General features: G+C 26.4%; 1 protein-coding gene across 1 annotated transcript; it reads left to right on the top strand.

The window, feature by feature from the left end:
• Positions 1-803: 803 nt before the first annotated feature.
• On the top strand, positions 804-2098 carry LOC119683049. The gene is made up of 5 exons (XM_038096650.1): positions 804-911; positions 989-1066; positions 1136-1209; positions 1319-1575; positions 1665-2098. The coding sequence occupies exons 1-5, from the start codon at positions 865-867 to the stop codon at positions 2064-2066; spliced, it is 858 nt and encodes a 285-aa protein (XP_037952578.1). The 5' UTR covers positions 804-864; the 3' UTR covers positions 2067-2098.
• The last annotated feature ends 11536 nt before the right edge of the window (positions 2099-13634 follow it).

Genomic DNA, 13634 nt, shown 5'->3' on the forward strand with positions numbered 1-13634 from the left:
ATTTTTCTAAATAATTCAAAAAATTGTTTTTATTTATTTACATTTAGCATAATTATACTTAATATGACAATATGAATGCATTAAAATTTTAAAATACATATAAAAAAATGTGTCTTTTTTTTAAGTAGATAGTGATTATTGAAGGTCGTAGAAAAAGATTTGAATCCAATGAACCCACCATTATGAATAGAGAAAAGTTTCATATTACCAACTGTGATGGTGGCGATACATCTTTACAGATAAAAGAGGGATTACTACTTACTTACTTAGTTGGCCATTATAGATGTGGGTCGTCCTTGGCCGCGTCGAGTAGCCTCCGCCAGTCAGCCCAATTAGTTGCTTTCTGACGCCAGTTGGTGATACCGAGCGCCCCCAAATCGTTGGTCACCTGGTCGTTCCACCGAAAAAGAGGGATTAATAAACTTAATATTTAGCAAACTTTATTTATCATAAGTGAAAAAAAAAAATATATATATATATATATTTGCAAGAATAGTTAGAACAATGAGGTATTTGTAAAGTTGGCAGTTAATAATGTAGGTTAGGTATAGACTTTACGTATAGCATTGCAGCAACATTAATTATAGGGTGAAAACGGTATATCTAGTATTTACACTAGCGGTTTTAAAATATTTTTATGGTTGAGTTCAATTAAAATAAAAGGTTTCGATTTAAGACCGGTTCAGTTCAGAAATAATAATGTCATAAAAAAGACATTGAGTTAAATGTCAAATTCGAAATAAAAAAATATGCTACGATTATTATATAGAAATAATAAATACAAAAAGTAATAAATAAAAAATAGTAATAAATACAAAAAAGTGCAATATATATAGGAATTTTTTGTAAAACTCCTATAAGAACATGGAGAATATAGGGAAGTCTAGAGAATTTTCCAATTTTGATTTCAAGTAAGTTTTAAATATATTGCTTTATTTATTTATAAATAAATTTTATTCGAATTCTAATTAAAAAATATAATTTTAAGAGATTATTCAATTAATCACTTAACTAAGTCTACTACTAAATATGCTGAGGTTGAGCACCCGTTTTTAAAATTTAATAGGTCGGTATAAAATGCATTTATACATTTTCAAAAACTAAGGAAATTATAAAATTTTCATTAACACTTTAGTTTACACGTGCTTGATGAAAAATCTAAGAAAAATCCATTAAAACCTCAAAATACAAACAGGAAACCAACAAAAGGTAAATTAAAATTAAATAATGAAATTTGGAACATATACGGTGGGGTATATATCCCTAAATTATTACATAATTTCAGTCAGAGTAAAGTGATTAATTTATATCTGTTTAGAAACATGGCAAACTCAGAAACCAGAAAAATCCAACGATATTAAATCTAAGATTCGCTCCTATCGAAAATCAAAAGAATTAAGAAAACCTTATCAATTTGAATTGACTATGGAAGAATTGCTAACAGGAAGAAGATCTCAAAAAAATACAAAAGATGCTTCTAGTGAAACATCGAAATTGTCGGATATTTTACCATATGTAGTCGAAAACTATACAAAACAGTTGGAGATTTTACTAGATCTAACACCAAAACCTAAGGTGATATCAATAAATTAAAATAAAAAAAAAAAAAAATAAACATCTCCAAGAGTGGTATTCACTTAAATAATTTTATTATAATTTATCAGTTCGAGATCAACGACAGTGAAGCTGAAGAATATTTTACAGAAGATGAAAAAATGACATTTTGTACGTACTCACAAACAGATTTCCCATATAGTGAAGATGAGCCCCTTAAAAATCAGATTGTAAAATTTATGATTCGTAAGCAAAATCAAATATGTTGGATACTTGTAAAGGTGATGGAATCAGAATGGACTATAGTTTTTATTAAGTTTTTTTTAATATTGGTATTGCTTATTTGTATAATTTATCTTATATTGAATTTTAATATTGAAACCCTACAAGGAGTCTGGGGGTACTGCATAGATTATATTTATAATCGATACTTTAAAAAACCAGAAGCACCAGTGTCGATGTCTCAGAAAATTGTAACAAATATATGGAATTCTATGAGATTTGGTATATAACACGCTTTGATAATGATAACAATAATGACAAAAAGATAATGTTATATTTTTGAAATGATTTAAATATATTAAATTTTAATAGTCCTATTTTATTATTATTAAAAAGGCAATTACAAGCAAAAAATAAAAATATTGGACTTCAGGGAACACATTTGCTTTAAGAGAAGTATCTAACAGAAAGAATAATTACAAAAATTTTTTTTATTCAGTTCAGTGATGAGATACGTTTTTATACTCAAGCATTTAATCATTGGAAACTCGTTCATTTATTAGAGATTTACACTTATACATTATATTCATCCATATATTCTAAACAACAATTTGTGGTTTATGGCATAGTAGGTAGAGAAGAAGTGTAATTTTGTGAATTACATTATTCATATACATAATATGTTCAGGAATGACTGAATTTGTTTCACAGAAGTTCTTTGATATATAATGAAATCTACTAAATTAATGCAGATTAATTACTTCATATTTGAAAACTATAAAGGTTATTTGAAAGGTTTGTAAGGCTATTTCGAGAAAATGTGATTCACTTAAACTCACTGACCTATCAAGTAAAAGACTGTCATTTTGTGTAAGTAATGAAATGTGAATAAGAAGTTCAGTTCTTCAACATAATTATGGAAATATTCATAACCAATATATATAAATCTGCTATTAATACTTAAATTATTAAATTAAAAATATTTACTCATATATATGTATGTGAACTTTTTAACCGTTCACATATATGGTATTTCAATTATTTTAATTAAGCACTTGATCTCATCTACTCCGCCCAAAATAATTAAAGGTAATTGAACTTTCCTGTCTAAGATTTTCTTATTACTTTTTTTTGATTCATGAGGAAATGACTTCACTAAAAATGTTTCTATATCAAGTCAAGTGGTTATATCATTAAAAACAGAATTGATACGGTTCAATATTATTCACATAGAGTAGTTAATTGAACCATTCAAATACGGGCGCAAAACTAATCCAGCATCAAAGGATGCACTTAATTAGCTGAAAGTTATGTGCTGAGTGTGAAATTTCCCATGAAATTTTAAAACGTAAACAATTTTTTATATTTTTCTTAATTTCGGTTTTGGGTAAATAAAAAAACGCTCCACAACAACGTAAGCCACACACATTTATAAACCCCATAAAATATTGCATTATATTTATTTATTTACTTTGTATTTCAATTAACATAAAAATTACACAGAACCCAAGCTGTTGGGCTTGGAGAAAATCGACTCTGTTTTCAACGAAAGGCAGACAAGATCATTGACGCTGAAAGTCATAAAGAGTTTCTTTGTACTTAAAAAGGTTTACAGCATCCGAACTCCATTAAACAATGAAATCGAATGGAGTTTTGACCGTATGGTGTTGCTATAGTTTACGCGTCCGGTTTAAATAGAAACTGCGATCATAGATTCGAATTTTGTGTTCTAAAATGGATTGCGTAGGTTGTAAAATATTTAAAGTTAAAGTTAGTCACTTAAGAATTTAATTTATTACCGAGGTATATAGATTTTATATTGAAAATGTGTTAAAAAAATGTGTGTAAAAGTTTTATCAGTCATTAGTCAAGCGGATAATAGAAGTGCATGATAACAGCATTAATCCTTCCGCTTTAAAATCTCAATATTAAAATGTATCCTTTGCAGTGAATAGTTTGAAAAAATAATTTAATAAAATAATAAAAATAAAATAAAATAAAAATTTAATAAAACATTTTATTTCGTTAGAATGATTACTAAAAATAAAACAATATTAAGAAATATAAGATGAAATAGAAATTAAAAACAACGTAATGGATGTTCAGAATATAAGAAAAGTCCACAAAAAAAAACACCTTGCTAAAGAAGCTCCAGAACAATGTGAACGTTATTTTAAAAATTAGGAACTAAGTAAACAAGGCGTATAGAAAGTGGCGTTATAGGAGAGGGTAATAGTGGATAGAACTTCCGATTGACAATATAATCTTCAAATAATACATTGCAGAAAGTCCACCAAAAATTTTTTTCTAGTATTTTCGTTGTGCATAGGAAAATCCACATTATAACCTATAATTCGTTTAGAAAATATTAGAATTTAGCGATCGGTTCTATTCTGATAAATAAACCGAATTCAAGTTTTTTTGCTGGGGCATCGTCATTCATCCACACTAAATAACTGCTTAATATTAAATCATTAATGATGTGGTAATCGTCGCCAAGTTATTGATGACTAAAAATCTCTCAAAGAAACGAATTTTGTAAACGAACAATTCATCATTCTGTGATAACGCGCTTCTATGCCATACAAAAGAGAAGCAGTATGAGTACTAATGGATCAGTTTGTAACGCAGCTATCGTATATATATGATCATATATATAATTTTAGTTGAATAAATTTTACATATCAGTTCTCAAAGGATTGCGTGTAGAATTTTAGTTATTTATCTCAAAAATTGAGAGATTGAAGTTGAATTGAAACAGTCAAACAGACAGGCCGACTCGGCTAATGTAATTTGTCTCGTCAAAGTGGTCAATGTATATATATGCATGTGGATACTTTATCAGATTTTCTTCACTGGTTACAAACTTCTTAGATAACGTAATATGCCTTGCGTATATTCCTATTTTTAAAAAAAACTGTTTTTTTAGCTTATATATCAAACTTTACTGTTCTAAATATTGTACAACTAATCTATACACTTAATTAAACTGAACTTATTTATTTTATTATATAGTTGCTATGATTGAGCGGTAGACACCTTACCGCCTTATATAATAAGGAAACTAGATTTATCCCGCTATGTAAATTAGCATTAACTAAACTAAACTTAAACTTTTGTTCTATCTGAAAAGCAGTCTTCCAAATGGACAAGAAAAAACTTTCTTAAAAATCTGTTTCTTCTGATAGCTAAAGCTGGGTAGTCACTGAGGAAATGTCTGTTTCCTATTCGGCCAAGTTTTCACGACTTCGCTTTATTGTATAGAATAAAGAAAAAATAAACATTTATTTATATTGTAAATTTATACGAGTACAGATTATTAACAATTACTTCATAGTATTTATTGAAAAATTACGCCACAAAAGTTGTGAACGAGTCAATTTTATTGGTGTTAGAGAAATTAACTCGTTAGTCCAGAAAAAAAATCTCACACACGATAATCATGATAATCACGCACAATGAAAAAGGAATAATAAAATAAATTGAGGAGGACACGAGTCAAATTGAACGATGAACTCCAAATTTAAAAAAAAAAAAAATAGTTGTAGTCTTGTGCACTACGTAAATTGGGCACATGGGTAAATGATTATAATACCAAATTTATTTCCGGACAAGTAGGTATAGTTTTTCCATAGAACAATGAAAGGCTTAATTTTTATTTCCTTTTATTTATAGACACATGGAATGAATGTGTGGAAAAAGTTAATGGGTTTCATGATTATTTAAATTCATGTAATTTGTATTACTTATGTAAATTATTGTCTTTTTAAAAATTGAGAATAGGTTTTACCTTTTAGTATTAATATTCATACTGATATACATTTAAGAAATAACTTTTATCGAAAACCTGCTTATATTTATATATCTGCATTATTATTTAAAGAGAACTTTTTTAAAAGACTGTTTATACACAGGATATTCGCGAAGCTTCAAAAAAAAAATGATCATACATTGTATTTTTGGTGAAAGTATAATAACCGTTGCATTCCTGCTTTTCGATACAAAACTATGAACAGTACCCATATTGTAATATTCTGGATTACGCAGGTGTATTCATTCAAAAAACACACGTGTTAAGAACGTCGGTTAGATCCAATAGTAATGAGCTCAAAATAGATGATGATAGATGAGAGATGGTACATAATACAATTCAAGAATTAATTAAGAAGGGAACCTTCTATAATCACACAAAACTATTCAAATCTAAAATTCTTTAATCAAATGAGCATTTACATTTACATTTATATATGTGTTAGTTCCTGATCTGCCTGAGATTTGCAGACTTTTTAGAGTTGGCAGATGAGAGAATTCAAATTGTACACAGAACCTTCTGCAATGACATAAAACCATCTTAATTTAACATTTTATAATCAGATGAGAATGTTCACATATATATATTTGTCACAAATCACATAAAGTGATTGAAGACCCGTTGAATTAGTTTGAGGAAACTAAAATACTTTGGTTATGCCAATACAGGTTTCTTCAAGTACAGGGATGTAATTTACTACATCCCGTTATAAATGTATTCACATTTATATCTGTTGAAATTGTTCCAGTAACTACAATTTAGTTAATTGTAAACAATTAGGTACTTGCCAAAGTCTACAGTAACTAAAGTAAAGTAATTGTATGAATCACAAGAGCATGAGTTATACTATTTACCCCATTAGCTAATAAGTTCGTACGATAACCGGTAAAACAAAATTTTTTTTGAAAATTCGACTTTTTCAACCAATGCAGTCTTCATCAAGATTAATACAATCATTTCACCGATTCTCTAACATTTCGATATTTCTCTTGTAAAATGATATATCTCTAAAATATGCCTCAGTTTCGGCGATGATTTTTTCATAGGAGGGAAGTAGATTTACCTTAGAGGATTTTTCTGAGATCTGCAAACAGGTAGTAATTGCTGGGAGTCAAGTCTAGTGAGTATTGTGGGCGTGGAAGCTATTCAAAGTGAAAATTGTGCAATTTGGCCATGATGGCCAAAGACTATAACCAAATATCTCACGTCAAAAGCTCCAAAGAGCCTCACAAAATTATGGATAGGTTGTTGCCACTTCAAAAGAGCTTTCTTATAGGTATAATTTATAGGTATAACATTACTTTAAACTTTTTAAAGTAGTAGCGATCTTTTTCAACTTCACTTTTTGGTTTTCCAAAACGATTTTGTGGACTTTTTTAATGTCTCCACATCTTTTGGGTGACTAGTGCGTTTTTTTTTGAGGTCGCCTACTTTACATCGTCAAGCTATCTTTTCCTTGAGTTTTTTGGGTCAAACATATAAATTTCAATTTTAAATTATAATTATTTTAGCATTTTTAAGGATTAAGCGTGTGGTGTAAAAAGACAATAGAATATATAAAATATGTTCTAAAATTCATATGTATACGTGTATATGTAGTATTATTCTTCTTTTTATCTCATTTAAGTTTTTATAACTTGTTTCAGAAAAGTAGTATTTTTAACTATGAAAATAATTTATATTTTAATTTTAATAAAAATTGAATTTAAATACATAACTTAAAAGACAAATAAATTTCATATTTGCATAAGCAGAAAAATATTTATATATTTATTTTAACGTATTATTATATGAATTGCAAAGCCAGTTAACTATTTTAGTTTTTTAGCCTTGACTTTCACAAAACTACGAAACCATAATAAAACCTAGAAAACACAAAATAATCGCAATGCCAACATAAAATAAGAAACCAATTTTTTTCTATAAAGCCACATGCCAATCTCAACCTACAATAATTTTTAGTCTCTACGAGAGCTGGTACTCGAGTATGCGCAATTTTCCGGCTTTTTCTTTTCTTTCACGAAAAAAGTGAAAAACAAAATATAAATGAAAAATTATAGTTGGTTCTGCAGACACGTTGGAAACCATATAGATTATTTGTAAAATGTAAATTTTGAGAATTTTAATGTTTAATTTTAATGTTAACTCAAACAAATTAATTAGAATTTAAAAAATTACTACATTGATTTATTCCACATATATTCTTTACATTTAATTCCACCAATAATGCAATATATTTGCTTACAAATGACTAAAAACGATTATGGATCAGGCTAGACATATGAGGTACCAATGTAATTAACTGTACTTGTGCCCAACCTAGGGTAAAAAATGTTTTTAACTAAACATCCATAAATTAATAAATGCAATTTTTCCATCATAGGCATATGGGGTGTTAATTAAAGTATTACTCCATAATAATTTTATAATAAAGAAAAATCCTACTAGATTATAAGTCTCTAAATATAATAGATCGCTGACTATGCTCATATACAACTTGTGAATATGCAGGCTAGTCGTAAGGTTTGATTAGTTCATATTTTCGAGGAAACAACGTTATACTTGATATTAGAATGTTAGACCAAAAATTAATTTATATAAAATTAGTCAATAATAAATTTAATTTAATTTTTTAATAGTTTTATGCGTTTTTTATTATTACTGGGCTTAGATTGTTAATTTATACTGAATATTGTCTACGAAGTAAACCGAAATATCTGTAACACAAATAATTTTTTATAAAAATTAATATACAATATTATATTTAGCACATATTTATAAGTATAATATTTATTTAAAAAAACATTTTATTTTTAATTTTTATGTATTAAATTAATGACCTAAACCTAATAATAATAAAAAACGTATTAAATATTGGTCGTAATAACAATTTATTGTTAATAGTTTTATATTATATTGAACATTTTTATATAATTTTATATAATTTTTTAAATAATTAATTTTATATAATTACCGACCTAAGCCTACTAGTAATAAAAAAACATACTGAATATTGGACGTCATAACAATTTATTGTTAATAGTTTTATATTATATTGATCATTTTTATATAATTTTATATAATATTTTACATAATTAATTTTATATAATTAACGACCTAAACCTAATAATAATAAAAAACGTATTAAATATTGGTCGTAATAACAATTTATTGTAAATAGTTTTATATTATATTGAACATTTTTATATAATTTTATATAATTTTTTAAATAATTAATATAATATAATTACCGACCTAAGCCTACTACTAATAAAAAAACATACTGAATATTGGACGTCATAACAATTTATTGTTAAAAGTTTTGTATTATATTGAATTCAGTGCAAGTTGAGTACTAAAACTAACATTGCCATTATTACACAAATAAAAAATATACCGCGCTGATTAAAATAATCCACACTTTTTGCATTGCAGAATTTTTCATGGCATCCATGCAAGCTTTTCGTGAATCACAAATGTGTTTAAAAAATGTGCTTTGGTGATGCCAAGTTTCACTTCGTTGATGCGGCCGTACGCCAAAATACAAAAACAACAAAAAGAACAAGCAATTTTGAGCAGAAATATTGCAACGAAGTAACAAGTTTTTCAGGTTAAGTGCAGCTTATGGAAAAGTAAATGCATGCGCGAGTGCAATTTAGTTTTTTTTTATTTATTAATTCTGCAAAATTATTTTACAGAGATCTACCAAACCCAAATGGAATGTTAATTACAATTGTGGCAATGATTTGAAAAAAAATTTCAAATATTTAAATACTATAATTTAAACTTTTAAATTAGTATATGTTTTCATTTCAAAGTACGAAATTAATGAAAAAGTAAATGAATAAAATTTACAGTTTTAAAAGAAAAGGCAAACTCAAACTTAAAATGAATCAACACCCTGGAAGTTATTGTCTTTTTATTTTTGCTACATTTCGAGCAGTCATTGACTTTAGAAAAAAATGAAAAAAACTAAATAGAAAGAAAGGAAAACTTTTACAAGCGAAACAAAACAACACAAAAGACATACAAAGGCCACAAAGTAGTCAGCGATCATGTTCAGCACCACCAACTTTGATCCCTGCTTGGTGTACGTTCGTGATCGCATTTCTACTAGAGCATTGGCATTTTCTCTGTGAAGATTCGCAAAAAATACCTTTGCAACTTCGTGATAAATGAAAATAATAAATAATATTTCGCAAAGAGAAAAAGGTCTCATAGTAACTGTATAGCGCAAGAAATATAATCACATAAATGAAAAAATTCTAAGGAATTAAGACGTAAATTAAATAAATCATAAAACCAAACAAAAATTATAAATAAGCCTGCCATTTTTGTCTAACAATTCTACACTTACAGACTTATAAAACTAACGAATATTTTTAAATGCTACTGATGATGAATATTTGACGATATTCAAAAAATTATATTAATTAAAAAAAAAATTTTGTTTACTACTATTCTAAAACCCTTCTATTGGTATCATAGTTTTATTTTGTCATACATATTTAACTTCAAAAATTAAGTTTAAAAATAATATCAGGTGATATAAAAAGTATCCACTGCTTTTTGGGACATTTTCGAACAAATACTTTCCTGATTGAAAATTAAATTTAATAAAATTTATATTAGCAATTGTTATATGTGATCATTTACCATTTTTCGAGTAATTTTATGATTTTGTCGGTATATAACTTCTATAGTTTATTAGAGCAAAATTTTGCCAGGTGATTTTCAGGCTCTTCGGTTGGCCAAAGTTGCACAATTAAAACAATTTTGCAGATTCGGGCAATACAGTGAATGCATCAAAACTTCCTAAATAACTTCTGTCAGATTGTTTAGGGTCAGAAAAGATGTGTATGAACTGACATTTTGGCATTGTCAGTAAACGACAATAAAGAACCGAATTAACCATTCTACAAAGCTGGAGGAGCCCTTGAAAGACTTCATAGTAACCAATATTATTCTAAAGTTTTTTCATTAAAATCTGTAAAATCTGCGCTTGGGTGTAAAACCTTGAAAGAATGCATAAAGAACCTTTCTTGTTAAAGAGTTCAGGAATTCTTGCAAAATGGGACTGTAAAGAGCGTAAGTTAAAATAATTTCTGAATTTATTTAATTTATTTATTTAGTTATGAACCAAGTATATATGTAAGTAATATTAAAAAAAATAACAGACTCCTTAACATTATTTAATAACTTAATTTGGGCACACATTGAAAATATTACTTAACATAAAAATTTCCTTACTTGAAAAAAAAACTACTTATTCTTCAAAAAAAAAAAAAAATTTATAGTCTAAAACATAAAAGAAAACAGTCTATAGTAATAAATAATAACGTAATTAAAAAATAAAAACTCTTATATTCTTCAAAAAAAAAACTAAAACTTATAAGAACCCTATATTAATAAATAATAATTCAATTGAAAAACGAAATATAGATATACTAATTTTTGATTATACTAATAATCGTTTATCATTTCATTTTGCATAATGATAAATTTTTCATAATTTAGAAAATATATATAACTTCTACAATCAAATCAATATTTTAATTAAATTATTTCAATTGAAACAAAAAAAATGTTTCACCTTTTAAAATTCATAAATTTAAATAAATTCAACATATAAATGTTGAATATAAATTCTTAAAATATTCAAAATTGTTTTTAATTAATTTGTTATATATAAAATGTTATAACATAATTTTTAGAAGGTAAACTTTGTCATACTGTAGTTTAATCCAATCGATCTAGTAAATGGCTTACTAAGGCCATAAGGAGATAAATCACTTCTTGACAATATAATCTAAAGATAATAAAATTTATACAATTTCAATATGTTTTATGTGTTTATATTTTATATATATGTTATATATGTGTTTATATTTTAGTACCAATATAAATTTTAATAATAAAATGTTAAAACCATTGGAGAAACTTGTTAATTCTAAAAAATAAATATGAAAAAAGAGATTATATAAGAATTAAGAATTTAAGAGCAGATTGTATTTAACCACATTAAATAACAACATCATTTTTTACGTATACTTTTTTGCATACAAATGGATGTGAATATAAACACAACCTCTTGTTAAAACGAAACCACTCTAACTCTAATTTTAATTAATTTAGTAATTGTACAAAAACTACGACAAAAATTTTGTCTAATATAATTTCTCGTTATTACACTATTTCATCCTGTAGAATCAATTCTTCAGATAAATACATTTCTCTCTGCTATAGTTGGATATTTTGTTGATCTGGGATTGGTTAAATCAAATTGCTTACTGGATTGAACGACCAATTTGTTAAGTAATGTGTGAAACACCATGTCCTATAATATAATTCATTATCAACAAACTATCAAACATCTTTAAATGAATTTTTCAGATAAAATAAGTTACATTTTTATTTTTGCTTCATTTATATGTTCAAGAGATGATTTAGATAAAATCAAAAATCAAAATAGTAAAGAAGTGTGGTATCATCACCCACAGATCTGTTAGGTAGAAATACTTACATCAACTTTAATCCTTAAAATTAAAAGGATTACTAACAATCTGACTTAATTGTGCGTGATAAAAACAGGAAGACACAAAATTCGTAATATAAAAAAAACTTCACAACACCATTCAATTAAACAAAAGAATTCATGCCGGTACACTAAAGAGATAAGGTATGAAGGTATAAAAGATAAAGAAGGAAATGATTATGGCGCAATTATACGCATCCTGCCAACAGCTGTTGTTTAGGATAACGTAAAATATATTTTTGGCACACGAATCGAACCAAGTCAGACAATGAAAATGCAAACATAAAAACAACCAACAATTCTCAATATTATATAATAAGTGCAAATAAAATGGGGAAGTGCAACAGATGACACCCTAAAATTTAGTAAAATTAAAAAAAGTTTCCTGCAGTTGGGAATTCGACAAAATTGCATGTTTAACTCAAATTTATTTTTGTGTTTATGTGTTCTTATTTAAATAAAATAGGTCAAGGACTTTACGATCAAAACATTTACATTAACTTTAATATAAAATAAATAAGGATATTAATTTATAAACATAATAATATATTTGGATATCCCAATTAAGTCATATACAACTTGTCTAAAACAAATGTCCACCAAATTGAAGAAATAAATAAAGCCGATTTAATAGTCGCAACTTAATAATGACTTAAGGTAAGTAACGTATGTTTTTTAAGTGTGATTAAAGTTGAATATTGCTTACATAAATTAAATAGCAAAACGTGTAACATTGTTTGCAATGATATGGTTTTGTGACAGTTATATATCATACCTGGTCAAACTGGGCGAATTCGAAAGCCTTGAACGTCAACGAATTTTCAAAAAAAGCTTTAAAAAAAGTTTTAAGAGTTGATATGAAACAGAAAAGCTGCATATTCTAATTATTCAAGAATATTTCAAATATTTTTAAATAATTTTTTTTAAATATTAACAATTTCTGTTAACTAGTATAATAATAAAAAGTAAGCTACGTTTTCATTAATTTTCATTAGAATTTGATAATAGAATTTTATTCGTTAAAAATTCTATTATATATCGTTAAGCCACTTAGGAGTGGGCATTGCTCCTAAAACCGAAAAAAAAAGTTCAAAAACAGTTTAATTTAAATTTATTTATACAAGTGAGAACTTATATATAATTAGGCCATTTCTTTTGTAAGCATATCGCAAAAGAACAAGATAAAATAAATACTACTTTTGATGGCAACTCTGGAAGAACCGGAAGTTTAGTTAGGCTTATATATGCAAACACGTAATAAAACTTAAAGTTAAAGTTTTAAATATAAATAATAATTCTTCACAACTTCAAGAATTGCGTATAATTTTTTAATTTCAGTAAATTAAAAAGAATTAAGTATTATTTGTCAAATATTTGTTGACCGTTAATTAGGAATTTTCCTAATGAAAACAAAAGCGAATTTGCCGAAATACGTATAGATATATAAAAAAAAATTAAGGCTCGAAATAAAAGTTAATATTTTTTAATCTATTGCTTAGTTTAGATTAATCG

Source organism: Teleopsis dalmanni, chromosome 2 (assembly GCF_002237135.1).
Source record: "Teleopsis dalmanni isolate 2A chromosome 2, ASM223713v2, whole genome shotgun sequence".
Classification (NCBI taxonomy): domain Eukaryota; kingdom Metazoa; phylum Arthropoda; class Insecta; order Diptera; family Diopsidae; genus Teleopsis; species Teleopsis dalmanni.